The sequence below is a fragment of the Trachypithecus francoisi genome, unplaced genomic scaffold, assembly GCF_009764315.1.
Source record: "Trachypithecus francoisi isolate TF-2019V2 unplaced genomic scaffold, Tfra_2.0 Lachesis_group16, whole genome shotgun sequence".
Taxonomy (NCBI): Eukaryota; Metazoa; Chordata; class Mammalia; order Primates; family Cercopithecidae; genus Trachypithecus; species Trachypithecus francoisi.
Genome location: NW_022681461.1, coordinates 71,515,925 through 71,540,269, shown reverse-complemented (window position 1 = coordinate 71,540,269; position 24,345 = coordinate 71,515,925). Strand labels below are relative to the sequence as shown.

The following is a 24,345-nucleotide window of genomic DNA, read 5'->3' as shown; positions in this document are numbered from 1 at the left end:
TGAGGCTTGGTGCATTGTGTAACCTGCCCAGCATTCTCCAGCAAGGGAGAAGCAGACCCTGAGACTCCAGTCGTTCCCTCCACCCCCCACTTTGGCATCATGAGTAAAGATGTCAGGGTCACAGGTACATGTGGCCAGGGTGGACCTCTGACAACCCTCTCCCCACTCTTCCAGTACTTGAAGCTGCCTTAGCCCATGACACTGGGCCCTTCAAAAGACACCAGGACAGGTGCAGGAAAGAGCAGACCCAGGCTTCAGGCAGCTGTGGGTCCAAACTTGTCCTTCTTAGCTGTGTGACTTTGGACAACTAACCACTTGCAAAGGAAAGTTTTTAGGTTAAAAGTTCTACTGGGAGGGAAACCCACACACCCAATGGGCTGCAGCCTCAGAGTCAGGCCCAGGAATTCCAGAAGCAACAAGTCCAGAAAACTCATTCTTGTCCTACTCCTTCCAAGTACAGACATGGGGCTGTGAGTAGCAGCTGCTGGGGGTGGCAGTCCCATTGTGTTAGTTTCCTATGGTTACTGTAACAAATTAAAACGGCACAAATTCCTTCTCTTACAGAGGGCAGAAGTCTGAAATGAGTCTCTCTGGACTCAGGTCCTTCTGGAGGCTTCCTTCTGGAGGCTTTGAGGGGAGAATCCACTGCCTTGCCTTTCTCTGCTTCTAGTGGCTGCCTATATTCCTCAGGTCATAGTCCCTTCCTTCATCGTCAAAGTACATCTCACTGCAACAACCTCTGTTTCCCCATCACACCTTGTCCTCTTCTGTTACATCTTTCTCTGCTTTCCATTTATAAGAGTCCGGTGATTACACTGGGCCCACCCCATGTCAAGATGTTAACTTAATCATGTCTGCAAAGTCCCTTTTGCCATATAAAGTAACATTCCAAAGTTCCAGGGATTTGAATCTGGGTATCTTTGGGGGCCATTATTTAGCCTACCAAACCCATTTTACAGATAGGGAACTTGAGGCTCAGAGAGGTAAAATTACTTGCCCATGACCACACAAGCTTTGGAGCTGAATGCCAGGAGATCTGAGGCCTAACAAAGCCCTCCTGCTGCTAGGTGGGGGTTCATTCTCTGCAGAGGGTCCACAGCACCCTGTGGGGGGATGGCAGGGGTGCCTTCTGAAAAACCAGCTGCCTCAGGGGAATCCATGGCTCAGGTCTCAGGTCATCTGCCCAGGCTGGAAAGAGAACAAGGACAGCTAAGAACAGGATCTGGGACAAGAGCATGGAACCAACTGTCCCTAACCCACCTCTGACAGAACTCTGGACATAGGCCTGGACAAAGCAAGATTTCTCAAACTCTTCCATCTTCCAGACAAATATTGAGGACAGAAGGAATGAGCATTGGGGCCGGGACTGAGGCCGTACAGTAGACCGTGTCTGCTACGTTTTCCTCTGAGCCCATCCCATATGTTTTGCTCTGACACCCGCTGCCCTTGGCTACTGGAACAGCTTGGCTCACATAGGTAGAGAGCAGGAAGTGATTGGGAATTTATGGCCTCTCCCTGTAGGCTTTGTCCAAAGTCTGACAGGCATGAAAGTCCGGCCCTCTGGCCTTGAGTGGATTCAACTCTAGGCCTAGTGTACACCCTGGGATCCTCCTGGGATCAGGCTGAAGCTGCCCTCTGCAGACTTTGCTTGAAATCTCACCCTCCCTTGGTTTCCTCCCCTTCCCTGTCCTGCTTCCCGACGTCCTTGCTGGTCTCCCCTGAGGGCACTTCTTGATGATTGCTTGCTTACAAATCCTTATCTCTAAGGCAGCTTCTGGAAATGAACGGGCAGCATCTGGGATTTAAAACATTCATGCACATTGTGCATTCTGCCTCATAATATACTTGCGGGTTTTAATCTAAAAATATTATCTGTAAATACTCAAGTTTTGCCCTCAAGCCTTCAAGTAAGAGGCTCCAAGATGTGAGTGTGGCTCAAGCATCCCTGCACACCCCACCGTGTATCCCAAATGGAGCCATGGGGGCAGGCAGGGTGGTGGTCTGTGGTGCTCTGACTGACCCCACCTGTCCTGTCCACTCCTCTCCCCACATGGAAACCCCAGCCACACAGGTAGACCACACAGCACGCTGGCCTCTAACCTTGTTCAGATTTCTTTATTGAAAAATTAAAGTCATAAGCTCTGTATATAAATACAATGACACTGCTGGTCACCTGCAAGGCCTCTGGGATAGGCTGGGGGTGCAGAGGGAAGCTGGGGCCTTGGGGTCCCCAGGGGCATGGGGAGAGAAATAAATAATAAATACCATGGGGGATAAGGAGCCAGGAGGAATGGGGGTGTGAATGGGGAGGTGCTCAATGCTTATTTGTGGCACTAAAGGTCCTTCAAGATTCCCCCTGGTTGGGGGCCGTGTCCACGAATTCTCAAGTGACCTCACTTTGGACAAAGGCTCAGGCATCTGGGGATGGGCTGGGTCCTAACTGGAGGGGGGAACAGTAATGCCCCCAACCCAACCTGGAGAAACCAGCGCTCTGCCCTTCCTTTTCCTTTCTTCCTGTCTTGCAACCCACTTGTCTTGGGCACCTACTGTGTACCCAGTACAGCACCAGTTCCTGACCTGACCTTCTATTTGCCTTGCCCTGCTCTCTTCTTCTCCCAGTTCTGGTCCAGTGGGCTGGGATGGAGGGGGGATGTCTTCCTGCTACCCTGGCCATGCAGCCCCAACTCCGCAAGGAGCTTGATGAAGCCAACAGTGGGAAGGGACTGGAACCAGGGGCTGGGTAGTGGTGGGAGGCCCTCAGGCCTTGGCCTCTAGAGCATCACATTGAACTCAGTGACCAGGAAGTCGATGTAGTCACGGTCCTTGGTCTTGAAGGCCTCGGCGATAATGCGGGCGGCCTCCCGGTGCTCCTTGCCCCGAAGCGTCAGCCCATTCACTTCCAGGATCACGTGGCCCACCTTGAGCTGCCCACAGTTGTGAGCTGAGCCGCCTCTCTGCAGGGAAGAGACACAGGGCATGGGGTGCCTGAGGGTTAAACAGGCCTGGCTTTGACCACCCACTGGGTCAGTCCCAACACTGCCAAGCAGGCAGCTACAATCTGGGTGGCCACTGCTCAGATTAGGAAAATTGAAGCCCAGAAGATCAAAGGTGACATAAGCCTAGGAGTGCTGTGTTACCCATGGGAGTCGCAAAACCCTGGAGATGCTAAGAAAGGGCCTTTCATGGGTAGGCAGAGATGGCAAGTGGGGCGCCGGGGACATACCTGAATAGTGACAATCCTAGGCAGGGGCTGGCGGGTGTTGGCGCCACCCTCGATGGCAATGCCCAGGGTGGCCGCACTTTTCTTCACACGGACCAGAGTGGATGTGGGCTCCAGGAGTCCAGGCTGTGGGTGCGAGGAAAGACACCACTGAGGCCTTCGCAGTTGGCAGGCCTGGCCAGGGGGCTGGGCTGGGCGGGGCCGTGACACCTCCCTGGGTCAGCAAAGCTCAGGCTCCAGCCCTGTGTCGGGAGCCTCAGTCGTGCCACACGCCAAGCCAAGCACTTGTGTTCTCGGCTCTTTAATCTTCACCAAAATCCCTGAGGCTCGGGAGGTTAAGGAGCTTGCCTAAGGCTGCCTGGTGGTGGCATCAGGACTTTAATCCGGCCTGACTCCGAAGACTGTCTCAGCCACCTGGCCATGTCAAAACTGAGGGGAGATTAAAGATTCCCAAGACCAGCCGGGCACGGTGGTTCACGCCTGTAATCCCAGCACTTTGGGAGGCTGAGGCGGGCGGATCATGAGGTCAGGAAATCGAGACCATCCTGGCTAACACGGTGAAACCCCGTCTCTACTAAAAATACAAAAAATTAGCCAGGCGTGGTGGCGGGCGCCTGTAGTCCCAGCTACTCGGGAGGCTGAGGCAGGAGAATGGCGTGAACCCGGGAGGCAGAGCTTGCAGTGAGCTGAGATGGCGCCATTGTACTCCAGCCTGGGTGACAGAGTGAGACTCCATCTCAAAAGAAAAAAGAAAAAAAAGATTCCCAAGACCAACCTCAGCCTCAGCCCCTAGTGTCAGTGCAAAGACAGAGCTGAAACTGGGCCTCCAGATTCCTAATCCAGTGCTCCACCAGGACGTCCAAATCCCTTCAGTGATGGGGAGCTCACTACCTCCCCTTGTGGTCACTTGCCAAGCTGAGGCCAGGTTCCGGGACCTCCCGTTCTGTACTTGGGGCCCGTGTTCCTCTCCACCCTCTGCATCCTCCTCCTCCTGGCTCACCGGTTTGTTGGCCCCATCCGTGGGCCTCTCGTTCCGAGGCAGCTCCCTGCTACTCCTGCTCTTGGTGGACGCCGACTGCCTGCCTCGGCCTGGGGCACTGGCCTCTGCCTCGCCAGCATCCACACCACTGTCCTCGCTTAGAGTCTGCCCGCTGTCTGAAAGCTGGGAGAGCGTAGAGGCTGCTGGAGAGGGGAAAAGGAAGAGAGAAGCAACTTATATAGCTGCAGTCAGGGAGGGCTGCCTGGAGGCAGTGATGGAGATGGAGGCTGGAAGGCTTTGGGAATTCCCCAGGTAAAGATGGGGGAAGGAATGAAGAGATCGTGGTGCTGGAGGGCAGGTCCACTCCCTGCCACCCTCTCTATCTACTCAGGACCTGTCCTTTCAACAAGACCTGGCCTGAAGGCTGTGACTTCCAGGACATCTGCCTGGATCTCCCAGTTCTCAGCCGCTGGCGTAATGATTAAAACAGAGGTCAGGAGGCAAACCCAGCACACGGATGTGGGCGTTATCTTTGTTTTAAAACTCACATAATGCTATCAATTTTTAATGATGAACCAACACATTCAAATTAGAAGATTTCATGTAAGTAATTTCTAGCTTCCCAAGAATAAAAGAGAAATTCTGCCCCACCTGGCCCGTACCCCTGCACGACCCCTGCCTGAGCCGAGGGGTGGGCACATGCCTTCCAGCCACCAGTCAGCTTCACTATGTGTGTAACAGCCTGGCCCCTGAGTGTGAGACCCTAAGTTAAGAACACACACTCTGGAGTCTGGCAGGTCAGCTTTGAATTCCCACTGACCAGCTGTGCAAGCCTGGGCAAGTAACAGAGCCTCTCTAAGCCTCCTATGTTCTCCTTCTAATACAGAAATGATGGTGCCTAACCACTGGGGTGACTATAAATACTCATAGATCTGATGTATAGAATGGAGCAGTCAAGGGAATAGACTTGTGCTAGACTGCCTGGCTCCAGGGTGTGGGTTCTTGATCTAGGGTTTCAAACTCAGGGGCTCGGATGTTATACACATAGTGAAGCAGCGTGCGTCGACTGCCCACCACTCGGCTCAGGCAGGGGCCGTGCAGGGGTTCAGGCCAGGTGTGGCGGAATTTCTCTTTTTTTCTTGGTAAGCTAGAAATTACTACTTTCTCTCTCTCTCTCTCTTTTTTTTTTTTTTTTTGTTGTTGTTGAGACAGCTTCTCACTCTGTCGCCCAGGCTGGAGTCCAGTGGTGCAATCTTGGCTTACTGCAACCTCCGCCTCCCAGGTTCAAGTGATCCTCCCACCTCAGTCTTCTGAGTAGCTGGGACTATAGGTGCCCACCACCACAACTGGCTAATTATTGTACCTTTAGTAGAAATGGGGCTTTCACCAAGTTGCCCAGGCTCCTGAGGTCAAACTCCTGACCTCAAATGACCTGCCCGTCTCGGCCTCCCAAAGTGCTGGGATTACAGGCATGAGCCACTGCACCCAGCCAGAAATTACTAATTTCTATGTCTCAGTTTGTTCATTCGTAAAATGGGGATAATAATAGTACCAACCTCATAGGGCTACCGGGAGGGTTCAATGAGTTAATACTATAGGCAAGGCCCTTTGAACACTGGCACATACAAAGTGCTTATTGTTAGTGCGGCTGTCAGCTCTTCTTACCCTGTGTGTCCAGCTCAGAGCCAGCTCTAGAGGCAGCAGTGATCCATCGGTGACAGCCCTGGGTCTTCTCACCTCGTCTGCCTGCTCTCCCTCAGCTGCCTGCCCTCACTAAGCTGTGAGCGCCAGGGCCCTGCATTTTGCATCTTGGTCTGTGCAGGCACTCAGGGAACGTCCTATGGATCCCATGTATCCATGGGATCCAAGGCAGCTGGAGATCCTCTCTCCCCAGCTTCCCTGGCTGGCCTAGTGGGCGGTCATTGCCTTGGGCCAGAGGTGGTGGGGGAGGCAGTGGCTTGAAGCTTGTAGCCACAAGATGGCAGCAAAATCCAACAAAATGCTCCAAACTCACAGGCGGGTGCGCCACAGCTTTCAGGGTGGGGAAGAAGGCTCTGCCCTTCCCTCTACCCGCCAGCCCATGTCCTCTAGCAAACCGGGGCACAGCATCATCTGGTCTCCCCAAGATTCTTCCTGCACCCTGACCCTAGACCTGTCAGGGATCCAGAGACTGCCACTTCAGTTTCCACCTTTCACCCCAGCATCTACTCCCGGCCAGGCCGTGGGGGACAGGAAGAGAAGCCACCTCTGCCCTCCACGAGTTCAGTCTTCCTGGTGAACGCAGGGTGGCCAGGGTAGGGGGAACTAGAGAAGGCGCCTCAACCCTCACAGCAACCTGGCAGCATTGTCACTGTTGTCCCCATTTTATGATGGGGAAAGCAAGGTATAGACAGCAGCTTGTCCACAGTCACACAGCTAGTCAGTGGCAGAGCCAGGATTCAAACTGGGGTCTCCAACTCCCTTCACCACTCCGGCCCTGAGCCCCCTCAACAAGTAGCTGGTCCCACCCTTCACTGTGTCATCAGGTAGACTGACCCGGAGAGGACACGGACCCCCAAGGACCACAGAGCTTGGCCTTGCTGTACTCACTGCGCGTCTGCGGCAGTGCCCTCACTTCATTGACGTCTGGCTCGCTGTCAGGGCGATGGACCTCCACCATGACAAAGTGCTGGTTTGTGCCTGTCTGGTCCCGGTGGCCAGAGGGCGATGGTGGTGGAAGGCAGTCCCCAGCCACTGTGGCCTCTGCAGAGGGGCTTTTCAGGTGCGGGGGTGACTGGACCCGCGGGAAGGGGCCGATGGGGTGTTGGTTGACCAGGGCCAGATGGGCATCCAGCAGCCTCTTGGAGCTGGGGTTGGCAGGGGAAACGGAGGCATAGACAGGGGAGGAGGGCGAGTCCTGGGCAGAGGAGGTCCCTGGGGTGAGTGCGGTGCCCGCCGGCGGGCTACGGTTCTGTGGAGCCGAGAAGACAGTGCCAGAGCAGGAAGGCGTGGAGGAAGGCAGCTGGAGGTCCTCTCTCCCCAGCTTCCCTGGCTGGCCTAGTGGGCGGTCATTGCCTTGGGCCAGAGGTGGTGGGGGAGGCAGTGGCTTGAAGCTTGACAGCCCCTCGGAGGTGGATCTGACATCGTCCTGCCAAAAGACCCAACAGGTGGAGAAGGAGTCAGAACCCATCACGCCTGGAAGAGGGGAGGCCGAGCAGCCGAGTGGTGCCAGGTCCGACTGGAATTCTGTCCCCACTCTAACTGCTCTTGGCCACGCTGCTCTGAATAATGCAACACCTGAGTGGAAAACTTCTCCCCTGCATCTCGGCAGCTGATGAGCGTTGGGATCCTGGCGGGTGTCTCTGGGGACGGCATCATTACCTTTGGGAACTGAAGTTCTTGGCATCAGCCAGAGCTTCTCACGGGGAACAAGACTTTATTAGAGACAGTATGAAGAGGATGGAAATACAAAAAATGCATTTATTTGGCTTTTCTTTTTAGGGGGTGATCTTGAGTACCAGAGGCAAGAGGTGTGAAAAGACTGGAGAGAGAATGGACAGGAGGAGATGGATACACGGGCTGGGGTGCTGTGTGGCCTTGGGCAAGACATAACACCTCTCTGAGTGCACCTCTGAGAAATGGGGAAAAGCACACCTACCCAGCAGAGGTGGTGTGGTGATGTCAAAAGCCATGTGGATACTGTCAGCACAGGGCCAGTGCCACAGCAAGTGTACGGTGAGGGGCAGCTATGGACACTGTGACTACCATTCCCCTCTGCCTAGGTCAACACCAGACACCTGCACAGCTCCAACAGCCTTCCAGGCACCGTCCTAAAGGCTTTAATTAATTTACTCCATGCCACATACTTATGGGGTAGGTATGCTATGATCATCATCCACACTTTACCGATTGGGAAACTGAGGCACAGAGAGGCTAACAAACTTGGTCAAAGTCATACTGTGGCCAGTCAGCCTGACGGCCCCACCTGAAGTCACCAGAGGCAAGCAATCCTGGTGCCTGCTAGAGATGCTAGAATGGTGCGCTCGTGCACAGACCTGTAGCTGGGTGTGAGAGCTCGTGGCAGAGGCCTCTGTCTCCTTTGCCACCCTGTGTCCCTTCTCTGTGGCTGTCATGGAGAGGAGAGAGCCTCCAGGGCCTGAGCACACCAGGGAAGGCAGAACCAAAGGGCCAGCCAGGGCCTTACCACGGACACATCTGGGAGGGCATTGACACTGCCCTGGACAGCCTCGCCGGTTTCCTCCAGGTCCAGAGTGTTCTAGAAATGGACAAGAAAGCAAAGTGAGCACACAGAAGCTGAGAAGGGAAAACTGGTTTGTTCTCCAGCACACCAAAATCGAGGAAGTCTTAGGACACCTCCATGTGGTTCATATGAGCCCTGACATACCTCACTTCATTGAAATTCACTTTACCCATTAAAATGAAGGTCAATTTGCCTGCTGGTCACTTTGAAGTTAAGTTTTCTTTGGGACTTTCTGATCACTTTCAGGCATCCCTGAACTGCCAGAGATGCTGGGGTGTCTCCAGCCTGGGCTGGGAATTCCTAGATTTGGCCATGAGTGCTGTGCTCCACACAGTCATGCCTCCAAAACCCAAGGCCTCTCTCCACCACTTGCTGATGAATCCCAGGAAGGTGTGAAAATGGCAAGAGAGAAGTGGGTGGGGAGAATCTCTCCCTTTTCTAAATTCTAATGCTTTTAATCCCAAGGTGGTGGTTTAAGGTTTAAACGGACCTTATTTTGCAAAAAACATCTTTTTCTTTCTTCCCTTCCCAATTCACAAGAAGAAACCCAATGGCCCCTTAAGTGACACTGGGCTGCCAAAAGGCCATCTGTGGGCCATCTATGGGGGGCCCATCGGAGCTCCTCTCTGAGCTGGGCTCTCTTGAGGGCTAAGGGAGCCAGTTCTCTCTGTCCCAGAGCCCAGAATGGAGACGAGCTTCCGCCACTGTGATGATTAGCTTTGCATGTCAACTTGACTGGGCTAGGGATGCCGTGAGAGCTGGTCAAACATTATTTCTGGGTGTGCCTGTGAAGGTGTTTCCAGGAGAGATCACCACCTGAATGGGTGGACTGGGCAAAACTCACCCTCCCCAATGTGGGTGGGCCTCATCCAATCCACCAAGGGCCTGAACAGAGCAGAAAGGCAGAGGAAGGGCAAATTTGCACGCTCTTCTAGAGCTGAGACATCCATCTCCTCCTCCCTCAGACACTGGAGCTCACGGTTACTGGGTCTTTGGACTTGGATTAAAACAAAACCACCAGCTTTCCTGGGCCTCCAACTTGCAGATGGCAGATCCTGGGACTTCTCAACCTCCATCACTGTGTGGGCCAGTCCCACACAATAGAGTATATCTGATTGCCTCTCTTTCTCTGGAGAACGCTGATGGCTACATCAACACTTGGCTGAGGTCTCAACTGCAGTGTTCATCAGTACTGAGCAGTCTCTGAAGCTCCAGGCTGATAAGGGGCTGGGGACACAGAGGAGGTGAGACACCACCCCTGCCATTGGTATCTCAGAGACAATGGAGGTAAGTCGACAAGCAAACAAACAACAGGGAGACTGCAGAGAGAGCATTCAATGGGCAAACACAGGCATATAACGCAATCAGGGGAGGGGTTATCAAGGAAGGCCTCTTGGAGGATGGGGCACAACTCAAAGCTAGGTCTTATGAGTAAGCAGAGCAAAGAAGGGAATGATAGGTGTTTCAGACAGAGGAAAGGGTGTAAAGCAGGAATGGAGACAGGAGGTTTGAGAATCCCCGAGCAGCTCCACAGAAGTCAAGCATGGAGCTCTTGGACTTAAGCCTGAAGGCAGTGGGTTGCCATGGAGATGTGGTCAAGTTTGCCTTCTACAAAGATCCCCTTTGCTCTCCAGCCAGGCTGGAACACCACGGACATGTCAGCCTTCACACTGGCTCTTGTCTCTGCCTACAACTCTTCTGCTTGGCTATCCATCCACAAACCATGCTGTTGCTCACCTCCTTCAAGACCTAACGCACTTGTCACCTCCTCGATGAGGTGTATCCTTACCACCCCGACTAAAATCATAATCTTCCCCTCAGCCCACCCCACCTTTCTTTATTTTTCTCCTTCTCATTGAGCACAATCTCCACCCAGCAGCCAGGGAGTCATCCCAGAAACATATGTCAGGTCTCTGCAGCTCAGGATCTCTAAGGCCTCATCTCAGTTGGAGAAAGTTCCAAACCCCATACTCACTGTGCCTACATGACTGGGCCCTTTCCTGCTACTCCTTCAACATCGAGGGCTCAATCCTGCCCCAGGGCCTTTGCACCTGCTGCTCTCTCTCTGCACCACACTGTGGTTCATTCCTTCACTTTGTTTAGTTCCTCAGCGAGGCCCTCCCAGAGGAGCCCTGTCTAAAACAGGACTGCCCCACCGCCATCCCTGTCTATCCCCTGCTCCTGCTTTGGTTTTCTGTGTAACGCCTATTACCACCTGACTTTATACTCTTTGCATACTGTCTGTCTCTCCCAATAGGATATAAACTCTGAGAAGGCAGGATGTGCAACTACTTGGTCCTCACTCTCTCCTCAGTGTTCAGAATAGTGGCTGCTGGATAAATATTTACTAAGCAAACTGATGAATCCATGAATGAATGGCAGGATGAATGAATCAATCAATCACTCTAGCCGTCATTGGAGGAGGCCAGAGCAGGCAGGGAATTGAGGGGGGTGGTGCAGCAGATCACTGCAGTGAGCAGTAATGAATGTTTGAGTGAGTGTGAAGGCAGCAGGTGGGGACAGAAGGCACTCCTGATGCCACACCCCTAAGACAGAGAGAAGCCAGTCATGCCACACAGATCCCCATCTCAACCCACAAGATGCTCGCTTGGGCCTTCCGGTTCAGTGCCCTGCAAACTCAGAGCTCCTCATCTGGTCTCATGATGCCTCAGGGGCAGAGTCAGGCAGGGGCAACTGCCCCCATCTCCCCACAAAGTTGAGGCTTACATGCAAACCTTGGTCCTGACCTGTTAACTGCAGACTGCCCCACAGCAAGCTGCTGCTGACAGTCCCTGTGATGCAAGCACAGTGCGTGGTGGTTGGGGGGATTCTTTCAAAAGGGGGAGGGTGATTAGGCTGCTCTCTCACTCACTAATTAGTGACACTGGTTCTGGCTCTGCCACCTCTGAGGCTTCTTTGAGCTCTCACCCAGTTCTGCTGCTTGCAGCTGAGTGATGGCGGGTAAATCCTTCCTCTGTAAAACAGGTTAACAGCAATACCTGCCTTATGCAGCAAATATGTTAACACTTACAAAGCACTCAGAATAGGGCCTGGCACAGTGTACGAGGGAGGTGACTGTTACATGCATTGGGAGATTGGGAGGCCTTGCAATCTGCCCCAGCAAGAGAATGAACTGCGAGACGTGTCCTGGCCCATATGACAACTAGGATGGAAAGGAACGGCAGCCGTCTCACACCACCTCCCTCCTCCAAGACCATAATGAGTCTAATGCTCCCTGGAAGTAGTCCAGCCAGGCGCGTTAAGGTGAACAGTGAGGCAGTGATTGCCATGCAATCACTTCCTCAGGCTCAACATTCATGGCCTTGGCATCAGCAGGAGGCACAGAGAGGGGTCAGAGCCTCAGAGGTATCTACAGCAAAGACAAGGGGAGCCTCTGCCACACTCAGGTGGAGCCACTGCCCCCTGCCCCAGGAATTCGACCTGCAGCTGATCCTGGGGGAAGCCAGGGTTGGGCTCAGATGACAGTACGTGGTGGGACCAGTGCCGTCGGATTCTGCCCTGCTCTGGCGCATCAGGGACTTTGCACATTCAGCTGAGCAGGAAGCTCTTATCAGGCAGCCATGACTTTCCAGGGAAGCTCAAGGAGGGTATGACTTTTTCCCAGAAAGGGTATTAGAGAACTACAAAGGACCTGCTGTGTGCCAGGCCCTGTGCTGGGTGTTTTACTTGTATTATCTCGTTTGATCCTCCCAACGACCCCGTGAGGCACGTACTAGGATTGTCCCTTGTCACATCGATTACTCCTAAAGTTCAGAGAGGGAAGTGACTTGTCCAAGGTCATCTGACCATTCTACAGAAAGTCAGGTTTCTAACCTGGGTCTGGGTCACCCCAAAGCCCATGCTGCACTATCCCAGCCCCAGAAATGGACAGGACCCTGATGTCATAGGAACCTGAGGCCCCCATGAGCAACCCTCTTGGAAATGAGAGAGAAGGCAGCCATAGCTGGCCCTGGCCTCAGCCTCATTCCCTGCTACTAACTGCATCCTGGGGGCATGGCAGGTGGAGATGGAGGGTTGGGAGGGTGAGGGGTAGACGAGGGATGAATATCCAGCCCTGTCGGGGAGGCCTGAAGTGGAGCAAATGGCAGACGGGTCAGAGCCCAGCCCTTGGAGCCCAGCCCTGCCAGACTCCATCTGCTGAATCCAGACGCTCAGGAGTCCCGAGTCCCCGAGCCATGTTCCTTATGCATCTGAAATAGCTGCAGACAGCCGGCTAAGAACCCGGGGGATGCGTCAGCAGAAACGCCTGCGGAACGGGCTTCCAGAGGAGGCTCAAGGTCAGAGCTCATGCAGGAGCTGGGCCTGTTTGCTTTCGCCACCACCCACACACAATCACAGCCACCTGGGCCCCCTCCTCCCGCATCCACTGAGGCCAGAGCCTCAGTGAGGGCCTAGACCTGGTGGCTCCATTAATCCTGCCAGATGCAACCCTTCACCCAGTCTACAGCTGAGGTGACTGAAGATCAGAGAGGGAAGGTCACCTGTGCAAGGTCACACAGTAAGGATGGGGCAGAAAGCTGAACTCTATTAAAGGCCTGACTCCATATCCCCGACAAAAACCTGCTTCCCATAAGAGCCAAGATGACCTGCTGCCATTGTTCTTCCACCTCCTTCCTCAAACCTGTGGCAGTTCAGGAAATTCCCTTTTTTTCAGAGAAAAGAACCCCTTATTTCCTGAGCTGGCCCAATCAGGGCCCAGGTATCACAGAAGTGCGGTCTGGGGGAACTGTAAGGGGATGAAATGAAGAGAGGCAACCTTTGCAGGGTGGACTCAGGGGCCGGTAAGGCTCCCCTGCATGACGTCAAAGCCTGAGGCCGCCTGGGCACCCCGGGGCCACCTCAGCAAAATGCAGCTTCTCCCTCCCAGCCCTTCTCCTCCCCTCAGCCCAATTCCGGGTTTCTAGGCCTCCTTCCCCTCATTACGATGGGAGGGCTCTTACATAAAGGTGCTATTTCTAGTTCGTTATTCATCATGCCTCTGCACTCTGATGTCAAGCCAACAGGCTCCCCCAACCTCCACCCCAAAATGCACCAGAGACCTGAGGCTGAGTGGTTCTTTCTTCATTCCGTATGTAGGGAAACTGAGGCACTGAGTCACAAAGACCTCTGGATGGTCGCCAGTGGGGGCTTAGATTTTGCCTGAAGGGGCTGCTGACAGGAAGGGAGATAAAGGCAGAGGGAGAAAGAACTCAGAGGGATAATAACAGAAAAGAGAGAAAACAGAAGATTCAGCAGAAAAGGCAGAGGTGGAGAGCAATGGAGAGAAACTGAGGAAGCAAAGAAAAGAGCAGGGCAAGGCCAGCGGCACGGCTGGAGCTGAGCTGGGAAGAGGAGCTTGTGACCCCAGGAAAGCCTACGGGGTTAGGGAGATGGAGGGATGGGGATGTAAGCCAGGGAGAGCCAGGAAGTCCTGACATTGCTGGGGGGCAGCGGGGCTCCCCAGAGTGAAGAGGCAGGGGCCAGGGAGTCAGAGATTTGTGGGACAAGACCCTGGAAATGTCAGTTATGCAGGTGGTGACGGGGATCATTGGACCAGCAATCTCTCCAAGCACAGGGTAAGGGTGTAAGTCGGGGGCTGAAGGGAAAGGTCAGAGGTGCGGAATGGGAGAGAAATGATCCTGAAAGCAGCTAACTGGGCCCCACACTGGCTGGTGTGGCTGAGATCACGGGAACAACCTCAACACTGGGTCAGCCCTGTGCTTTTCTACCAGCCTGTCTGTTCTGGCTATCATATTTGACCACCGAATCACAACAGTGGGAAGCTCTTTGGGAAGCTTCTGCATGAAGCCCTCCTGAGATGGGGCAGGAGTCACTGCCTCCTTGCAACGAGGCCTGTGCCCTGCTGAACAGACCAGGCTTCCTCCTGCTAAACTGAAACCTGCTCCACACCTCCTTCCCTGTGGTCTTAGGAAAAGGACGTCAGTGGAAAGAGAAAGTGACCCAGAATCTCTAGAAGGTTAAGGCAAGCAGAGCCCTCAGGATAAGGCTGGAAACCAGGGCTCCCGGGAGGGAATGCAGGCACCTGAGAACTTGGCTTGGGGAACCATTACGTCTTCATTTCCATTAACCTCTAACTGAAAAGCCCTATTTCCTTTCATTGCTAACAGAGGAAGCAAAGCCTCAGAGGAACTGGTCATGGTCACCCACAGAGAGCACTGTTCTTTCACGTCACATTCCAGCTGCTGCAGATGTCGCAAATCCCCATTTACGCACCTCTTGGCTTCATAGTTACAGCAGTTACTGTTATTGCTGTCCTAAAGTAGCACGTTTTACGATGTGTTTCATATTCTGAAAATTATATCAGGTATTTCCTCATATAATTTGTCATCCTATGTACTGTATTTTATTTTAAACATTTAAAGCTTTGTTCTAAGAAGGGATCCCAGGACTTCACCAGCCTGCCAGAGGGGTCTATGGCATAGAGATGAGGAAGACCCCAGTCCTAAGTCAGTGTTTTGTCCAAGTCCCCCTTTGATAGCTTGGAAAGTCCTCACTCAGAGGACAGCAGGGGCCAGCCCATGTTCAAACAGGCTCTGACCTCCACGGGCTTGGCTCTGTTCGGTGGAAAGAGCTTTCAGCAACCCCAAGTTGCCACAGGGGAAGGCAGGTGTTCCATAAACCGCTATAGAGACAGCAAAGCACTGGCTGGGAGGAATGGTCCTATTCAGGATCCAGGTAAAGCTGTGGCCGGCCCCAGAGGCTTTAACGCCTCTGGGCAAACTGATGATTCTGGAAGGTGCAGGGGGCACACGCTGAGGCCTCCCTGGGATGGAGTGGGCTCTTCTACTCAAGGAGAAGACACCCACTATCCTCGCTGTGCCCTCTCTGGGCACTCAGCAGCTTCCTGGGGTGGGGGATAGGAGGTCATCTGGACAGGAGCAACAGCTTCTCCTGGTCACCCAAATCCACCCTGCACCTCTGGGCTCTCTCCACACAGAGGAGGCAGCTTTAAAAATGCAAACAGATGGCTGGGAGTGGTGGCTCATGCCTGTAATCCTAGCACTTTGAGAGGCCAAGACGGGAGGATCCCTTGAGGTCAGAGGTTCGAGACCAGCTTGGGCAACATAGTGAAACCCTCATCTCTACAAAAAAATGTAAAAATAAGCTTGTGCATGGGAACATGTGCACCTGTAGCCTCAGCTACTCAGGAGGTTGAGATGGGAGGACCACTTAAGCCCAGGAGTTCAAGGCTGTAGTGAGCTACCCCAACAGAGACCCTATCTCTTTAAACAACAACAAAAAAATGCAAACAGGATCACATCACATCCTTATTAAAGATTCTCCACAGTGTCCCATGGTTTTAGGGTTAAACACAAACGCCTCCTGCTCCTGACCCTTGCCCCTCTACCCCTCACTCCTGACACTCCAGCCCTACTGGTCTCCTACCATTCTTCTGAGTGGCCACGTGCCTGCCTGCTCAGGGCCCTCAGACATGCCCGGCCAGCTCCTCAGCTGTCTCACCTCATCTATTGCCTGGCTGTAGCCAGCAACTTCAGATCTTAGCTTCAACCTCTCTCCCCCAGTACCCCAGACTGGTCAGGGCCCATGTATGTTCTCATACTATCCTTCAGCCCACTTTATCAGAGCGTGAGTTATGGAGATGACTTGAGTTGAGGTGGCCTCCTCCACTGGACCTGCTCAGCTTCAAGAGGGCAGGCTCAGCACCTGGCAGGCAGGAGATGCTCCACAAAGGCTGCTGCATAGATGAAGGAGTGGCCGAATGCATGAGTGAAGGGATAAATGGAGTTCCTCTCTCATTCCGCTCATGGATGGAGGAGGATTCTCTAAACCATCCAGGTTGGACCTAGGTCAGGATGCACGAGGAGAAATAGGCCCTTTGAGAATTTTCTACTTGTTTCTGAAAAAAGGCTGGCTTGACAGTGAGGGGGTCCCTGTAGCTGCAGGGACCTGAGACAGGCCTGAGCTTCTCCCAGCTCACTGTGCTGCAGACAAGGAGGGAGGCACAGAGGCCACAGAAGGAGGCCAATGCAGTGAAGTGCTGACAGCAAAACCCACTGCCCCCTGTTCGCCTTCTTTTTGGGGGACAAGAGAAGGGAAGAAGGACAGTAAAGCCTTCAGGGGCAGGGATCCTGTCCCCAGCATCCTTGGGCAGGTGCTGGGAGCCTCCTTCCAGGCATATAACAGGGCTGGAGCAAAAACTCAAATCCAGGTGGAAAAAGCCTGAGGTCAAGTCCAGGGCAAATCCCAGCTGCTGCCTCCTGACCTCAAGGGCATTTGCTCCATGAGTACAAGGCTGGCCTTTACCTCTCCAGTCCCCTTTTCTCTATAATGCTGTGCAGTGCCTGAAATGGTTTGGCTCTATATCCTCACCCAAATCTCATGTTGAATTGTAATCCTCCCCCAGTATTGGGGGAGGAACCTGGTGGGAGGTGATTGGATCATGGGGGCGGATTTCCCTTTTGCTGTTCTCGTGATGGCAAGTGAGATCTCATGTGATCTGGTTGCTTAAAAGTGTATAGGACTTCCCCCTTCTCTTCCTCCTCCTCCAGCCATGTTAGATGTGCCTGCTTCCCCTTCACTTTCCACCATGATTATAAGTTTCCCGAGGCCTCCTCAGTCATGCTGTACAGCCTATAGAACTGTGAGTCAATTAAACCCCTTTTCTTCATAAATGTCCCAGTCTCAGGTAGTTTCTTACAGCACTGTGAGAACAGATTAATACAGGGCCCTTTTCCAACATTTGGAGTAGAAATAGAATGGGCTGTCCACACTCCACACCCGCATATCCACTCCTGATCTCACTGAATCTTCACAACAACCCACAGACAGCTGGCCTTATCAGCCCACTGTACAGATGCAGAAGCGGAGGCCCAGAAGACACAGGTCACCTGCCCAAGGTGACAAAGCAACTAGTCTGGAGAGCAGAACCCAGCTGGTGGGATCCCAAAATCTGTGCAATTAAGCCCCTCTGTCACAGGCATGCTGTGACTAGACGAAGAATTCAAGAAATAACAGGCAGGCCTTTCTTCTTTCACTCTGCTCTCCCGGCCAACATCTTTATGGGGGGAAATGATATTGTGTGAAGGCAGCAAAAAATGCTCAGGGCTGGCTTTCTATTAGACAAATGGAAAATCAACACAGTTTGTGAACGGGGAAAGCTGGATCTGATTTCCTTTGATTGACTGTGTCTGCTTTGAGGGGAAATGGCTGCAGAATGAGCCACATTTAACCTGGGTTCAATAATCACACAGCATGATCCGAGGAATTCAGGCTAAATGGAAACTGGCTCCATTTGGGGCCAGTGTCTGGGGCATATCGGTCATCGATAGCCAGCCAGCTGATGTCACTTTGCCCATGTGAACACTAGAACAAACAACATTTTCCTATAATGTGGGAGGAGAATGTTTAGAAGGCCGCATGATGGAAGATGATCCTGCAGGTGGCCGGGGAGTGTGTGGGTTCCTTCCAGTTTCTGCTGCACACTTACTGGGCCTCCATTTTGCACCAGCTCTCCCTGTTTACCGGGCAAGGGAAACCCATGAAGAGGTTAAAGCAATGTGACAAGTGATTTAGCGGAGATATGAGAAGAGTGTGAGCTCCATGCAGGAAGGGATTTTGGCCATGTTATGTTTGGATTGTTGTCCACATTTGGGGTTATTACTCAGCATTACTGCAGCAAAAGCTTACTAATTTGTGGTGTTGTAGACCACAGAGTGGCACTTAGTGGTGAACAAAGATGATTATTTCCAGCTCTTTCTCTCTCTTGAGGAATGCTGCAGTCCTTGTTCAAATACACACAGAAGAGGTGGGAACACAGAGCTGCCATTCCCTGCTGTGCCTCGCCCAAATATTTTCCAGCACCTCCTGATGTGGAGAAGACTCTCAGAATTGGAGAAGCCATGGGGGTCTGCCGTGGTTATACAGATGGGGAGACTGAGGCCAAGAGTGAGTGAGGGGCTTTCTTGAGAGCACACTGCCTGGGAGAGACAGAATGGAGTACAGGTGTGGGGGTCTAGACTCCTAGGATGGGTCCTAGTGCCCTGTGCACTCTGCAGGAGGGCTTCCAGGTGGAGGAGGTTTCTGTCCTGTGGCCACATATGTAGCCAACATGGGTGTGCATGGCTAAGGGACTCCCACAGTCCCCACAGGCAGGAAGGGTGGTACCTCCATCGGGTCTATAAACCACAGCAGCCACTCCTGAGGAGGAAAGGTGAACAAAAGGCAGGGCCTCCAATCTGAGGCCTGCTGCGTGTGGGGGTGGGGAGAAGAGGGGTTCCCAGGAGACAACAGGGCAGGGGCTGACCTGGCCACAGGAGGAGTTGGTGCCTCCAGAACCTGTCACCACATCTTTAGCACCTCAGGCTGCATGACCTTCCCAGGCCCTTCTTGGCCCACAGACCTCTGGGTGTGGCTGGTTCCTGGGAATGAACCAGTTCACCTTGGTACAAAACCTGCTCTTATCTATTCTCAATAATCAGGGGGATCCTGTTAAATCGAAGTCAGACCACATCAGTTTCCTGCTCTTACCTGCCAAGGGCTCCCATCTCACTTAGAGTCAAAGTCAAAGCCCTCAGCACATCTGCCCCTGTACTCTGTACTCCCTCTGCTCTGGCCTTATTGGCCACCTGGAATTCTCTGACACCAGGCATACTCTTACCTCAGGGCCTTTGCACATGCAGCTGCTTCTGTGGGAAATGCTCTTCTCCCAGATGTGGGCATGGCTCTCTCCCTCACCACCTGCAGGTCTTGACTCAAGGGTCACTCCTTAACCACCCCACCCCTCTCCAGTCCCCCTTACCTGCTTCATTTTTCTCCCTAGCACTTGTCATCATTTAGCTTACTGTGTATTTTAGTTATCTATATCCTTTGTATTGCCTGGCATTCCTGCTCTCTGCTAAACTCCATCGTGGAAAGGATTTCTTTGGTGTTCACCACTGTAACCCCAGCACCTCCAACTGTACATAGCACACAGCAAGTGCTCAATATTTGTTAACAGAAAGGAAGGACAAGGAGGAGGAAGGGAGGAGAGAGGCAGACAGATGACTAGATGATGCTTAACAGGGAGCTGGTGAGATCCTTCAGGGAAGAATCACAGCCAGATGGCAGGGATAACAACAGAGCTCAGAGTCGAGCAGGCCTGGGTTCAAATTCTAGCTCCATCACTCACTAGCTGTGCAACCTTGGGCAAGTTGCTTCTCCTCTCTGAGCTTTGGTTTTCTTTGTAAAATGGGGATCACAGCAGTACTCACAACTCCTAGCTCCTGGGATAGTCAAAGAAGATATGAATGGAAAGCCCTACCACAGTACCATAAAGAACACCCAACAAATCTCAGCTACTATTGTTATTAATAAAGGCCCAAACTATGGGCTCGGGTCTGTGCTGAGCACTAGGGATAGGGAATCAACAGTAACTGCACATGCGGTTGCTGCCCTTTAGCAGTCAGCAGTCACAGTGGGTAACTTGGAAACCTGTACAGGTTTTTATTTGTTTGTTTGTTTGTTTTTCTGAGACACAGTCTTGCTCAGTTGCCCAGGCTGGAGTGTAGTGGCACGATCTCGGCTCACTGCAAGGTCCGCCTCCCAGGTTCTCCTGCCTCAGCCTCCCGAGTAGCTAGGGCTACAGGCACCCGCCACCATGCCTGGCTAATTTTTTTTTGTATTTTTAGTAGAGATGGGGTTTCACCATGTTAGCCAGGATGGTCTCGATCTCCTGACCTCATGATCCACCCACCTCAGCCTCCCAAAGGGCTGGGGTTATAGGCATGAGCCACCGCACCCGGCCCTGTACAGGCTTTTATAATAGGACATAATGAGGCAAGAGCTGTGACCAAAGGAACCCCGGGGGCAAGAGGAGCCTTGGCCTGAAAGTCACTCCCCTTGGGAGGATCAGGGAAGTCTTCTTGGAAGAGGCAGCTTCTGAGCTGAGGGCTGAAGCACACATAGGAGACAGTCAGGTCATATGAAGTGGGGAGAAGAACATTCCAGACAGAAAGAATGTGGCATATGCAAAGGCCAAGGAGTCTCTCAACATCACGGCACAGAAATTACCATCCTCATTTTACAGATCCTAAAACTGAGCTCAGAGAGGTGAAACCTCTTCCTGAGGTCTTACAGCAAGAAGGTGGCAGCGCTGGGATTTGAATGGAGGAGATTCTCACTCCAGAGCCCAGGAAACCTGATGAATTGGTGACCTGGAAATACAGTCAGCACCAATAAGAACCCCTGGTCCCCACCAGGACTGGGTGCAGACATACGGGCGTGGCAGAAAAGGCCATAGCCCCCTACCCCGGCCCCTGGCTAAGGGACTCCCACAGTCCCCACTGGCAGGAAGGACGGTACCTCCATCAGGTCTATAAGCCACAGCAGCCGCTCCTGGGGAGGAAGGATGAGCAAAAGGCAAAAAGAAAAGATACATCAAATAAATATTAGGGAATGGGTGGGTGCAGCAACAACAACAACCCCTTCCCCAAACACACACGTGCACACACACATGCAAAATCCACACATTCTCCAAACCTCTTTTCTATTTACCTTGAATGCTTTGGGGAGGAATACAGGAGAGAGGGGAGGGAAAGACCCCACCGTCATGACCAGCACCCCTTCATTCTGCCTGCTTCCTTGAAGGAAACAGGGGAGACCCCACTGTTCTGAAGAAATGACATTTGTCCCTGCTAAAGGGCCTTCAGGAGATAGTCATTTACTTTGGGGCGGGGCTGGGATCCCTATTCCCAGAGAGAAAGACAAGCTCAGAGAAGGGAAGTGAATTGTGTGAGGTCACACCTGCTAATGAAAGGCGGAGCTTCAAGGAGGGCCCTGTTTGGAAGCCTCTGTTGGAGAAGGCCTGGACTTCAGGGAGGCCCAAGCCCTGTGACGTCAGAGAAGCTGAATCTGTGGAAGGCAGCTCTGGGCTGTGCATGTGGAGGGTACCTGGGTGGGATGAAGGTCAGAGGGGCAGTGGCAGTCCCTCTGCCTCGCACCTTCCAGAGCCTCCACGGGTCCCCAAGGCCCTGGGTACCATCTCCAGGTAGTTTTCCCCGGCCAGGTGGGGCTGGGTCCGAAAGAACCGAGGCTTCACCTGCCCTCGGGGTGTGGCCAGCATTTCTGGGATGCTGGTGCTAGCAGGTTACTTACCCTGGACCCATGGGCATCCTCTCATTTAATCCTCCCCACAAGCTGGGGGAAGTAGTATCACTGCCCCTCTGCAAAAGAGGAAACCAAGGCACCGCGAGCTCAAGTGCCCTTTCCACACTGCCTTTCCTGCTTGCACAGTTTTCTCTTCGAATCACCTCCAGGAGCTCATCCTGGTCTAGGTGAGTCCTGATCCTGACATGCATGTGCCACGTGGTAGGCCATGGACTTTCACAGTCACAAATTCTGAGTCGTTCCCACCTCAGAAACTTGGGGAAAACCTTCAGGACCACCCTTTTCATCTGTCCCAAAAAACTCTCTGTATAAAACCATCCTATGGCCTTTCTGAGGTCTGCCTTCCCCAGGGTGCCCCAACTTGCAGTGAGAGCCCCTCTGGCAGAGCAGGGCCAACTTCCACAGCTGGGATCTGGACTGGCCCCAGATGGTGCTTCTCAGGTAGGGGAGAGCCCCCAGAGCTGGGACAAGGTCGCTGTGGGCCAGTGCCGAGCTGGGGCTCCTGACCCCTGCCTAGAGCCCTTGCCAGGCAAGATAGTCACCCGACTCCTGGCACTCCAGCCTGATTTGCCCTCAGGGCTTCAGGCTGCTGTAGTCAGAACCAGCAAGGACCCCAGGCCATTTTATCCATGCAGAAACTGAAGACCAGAGAGGCTGGGGCTCAAACCTAGACCTCTTACCTCCCAGACTGAAACACATCCCACCCCACTCACTGGGTATTTCATCTCTGATGCTAAATGGACCATTGCAGAAGCACAGTCTGCAGTTTCTCAGGTTTCAGAGCAATGGCTCATGGCTGCTGAGGCCTGAACATTATCAAGGCCAATCTCAGTGGAGCCCATCTTAGACAGAAACAGTCATCAGGCCAAGGACCTGCACCCTTAAACCAGATCCTCACCCAAATGCCGTATCAAAGTATGTGCTCAGAGCCCGGGGTGAAGGACAGCCTCTTCCCTACCCCAGAAGAGATCTGCTTGTCCCAGAACATGAAACTACCTCTGCTGCAGCCACGTCCAGCCCTAGAGGAATGCAGGGCAACTTGTGGGGATATCCCAGGAAAGAAATGAGTACCCTTGGAAATGATGGTAACTCAGGATGGGAAGGATAGAGGTAAAAGAGTATAAAGGAATCATCTTCAGAAACCTAGAACCCCAGGGCTAAAGAAAAGTCACACTAGGAGTTCGAGTTTGCAAGAGAGAGGGGTGCATGCTCCTGGGCCATTTCCTGGTGGCTGCAAGCTCATCCTCACTCATTAACCACCGGTGTCTGCAACCATGGCCATCACTGCACACCTCTGAGCTTCTACTCTCCCATTTCACAAGACAGCTAACACTGTATCTGCCTCCAGTCTGAGATTCCTCCAGAAAGAGCTCTCAGTTCAGCATCTGGGAGCAACTGCCTGCTTAAGAAACATTATTCTCCCCACTCCCTTTCCATAGAAGAGTGGTGATGAATGACCTCAAGGTGAGAAACAAGGGCACAGAGGAGAGTATGGGGTCAAGCCAGCTCTCCTGATCTCCAGCCCCGACTCTTCCACTGCATGGACCTGAATAACCAGTTGTTTCCCAAGACAGGTAACAAGGCATATCCTCCTGCCCCTTCCTTGCAAAGGCTTCCTGGGATTCATTTGCCTCCAGGCATCCGGGAGGCAGAACCATACCGAGATGGCCAGATGCTTTGCTAGGGGGCTGGTGAGTCTACAAGAAAGTCACACTGGGGCCAGGCACAGTGGCTCACACCTGTAATCCCAGCACTTTCGGAGGCCGAGGTGGGCGGATCTCCTGTTGTCAGCAGTTCGAGACCAGCCTGGCCAACATGGCAAAACCCCGTCTCTACCAAAAAATACAAAAATTAGCTGGTCGTGGTGGTAGGCACCTGTAATCCCAGCTATTCAAGAGGCTGAAGCAGGAGAATTGCTTGACCTGGGGAGGTGGAGGTTGCAGTGAGCCAAGATTGCGCCCCTGCACTCCAGCCTATGTGACAGAGCAAGACGCCATCTCAGAAAAAAAAAAAAAAGTGAAGCTGGGCTTGGGCTCCAGAGACAAAAGGGTGGCCTCTTGAGGAAAATAAAAATCACAGTCCAAGTTACCACGCCCACTACCATCTACTGAGTGCCCAGTGGGAGTGGGCACCATGCCAGAGGCATTCCCAAGGATTCTAATGATCTTTTTCTATTTGCCTAATTACCTACTTTTTTTTTCACCTTTCTTCCCCAGCTTCCCAGACTGCAAGCCCCAGGAGGCAGGGCCATCTCTCTCCTGTCCACCTGCTGTCCCCGAGAGCCCGTGCCTGGCATGCAGTAGACATTCAACAACTATTAGGTTTTTACAGAGGAAGAAACTGAGGCTCAGAGAGGCAAGGCACACAGCTGGTAAGTGGTGGTGCTGGGATTCAAACTCAAGCTGGTCTCACTCCAAAGCCAGCATCTTAACGCTGCCCTGGCTACTAAGCCAGGATCAAGGCAGGGGAAGCTCACCCTGGCCGAGCTGACGGTGGTGGAGGTGCCGTGGCTGCCTGTGGATGAACCCGTGTCACTGTAGGAGACCATGGAGTAGGTGTCCCCAGCCCCGGGGCCTGGGGGCTGCCGCGCCTTCATGGACTCAATCTCACGCCTCAGCACCAGGTGGTCGAAGCGTTCTAGGTCTTGCGGGGAAATGGTGCCTCTCACCTCAGAGAGGAGTGAGAACTGGAGGCAGGAACAAAAGGGGCACTCAGCAGGCAGCGCTACCAGAAGGTGGAACAGGGGTCCTGCTACCCCCAAAGGACTGGCATGCACACTTG

The 24,345-nt window shown here is 53.1% G+C and overlaps 1 protein-coding gene across 5 annotated transcripts in view; it reads right to left on the bottom strand.

Annotated features, from left to right (window-relative positions):
- Positions 1-2,096: 2,096 nt before the first annotated feature.
- The window catches only part of WHRN (whirlin), a 105,098-nt gene continuing 82,849 nt past the window's right edge, over positions 2,097-24,345 (bottom strand). The window contains exons 7-13 of one of the 5 annotated variants that reach the window (XM_033237688.1): positions 24,041-24,250; positions 20,761-20,793; positions 8,383-8,454; positions 6,789-7,326; positions 4,221-4,399; positions 3,224-3,346; positions 2,097-2,954 (exon numbers count right to left, since the gene is read on the bottom strand). In XM_033237688.1, the coding sequence (XP_033093579.1) occupies positions 2,772-2,954; positions 3,224-3,346; positions 4,221-4,399; positions 6,789-7,326; positions 8,383-8,454; positions 20,761-20,793; positions 24,041-24,250 (1,338 nt within the window). In that variant the 3' untranslated portion in view covers positions 2,097-2,771. Of the gene's footprint in view, positions 2,955-3,223; positions 3,347-4,220; positions 4,403-6,788; positions 7,327-8,382; positions 8,455-20,760; positions 20,794-24,040; positions 24,251-24,345 lie in introns of all 5 variants that reach the window. The other 4 variants (XM_033237691.1, XM_033237689.1, XM_033237690.1 and 1 more) reach the window with 4 other exon arrangements.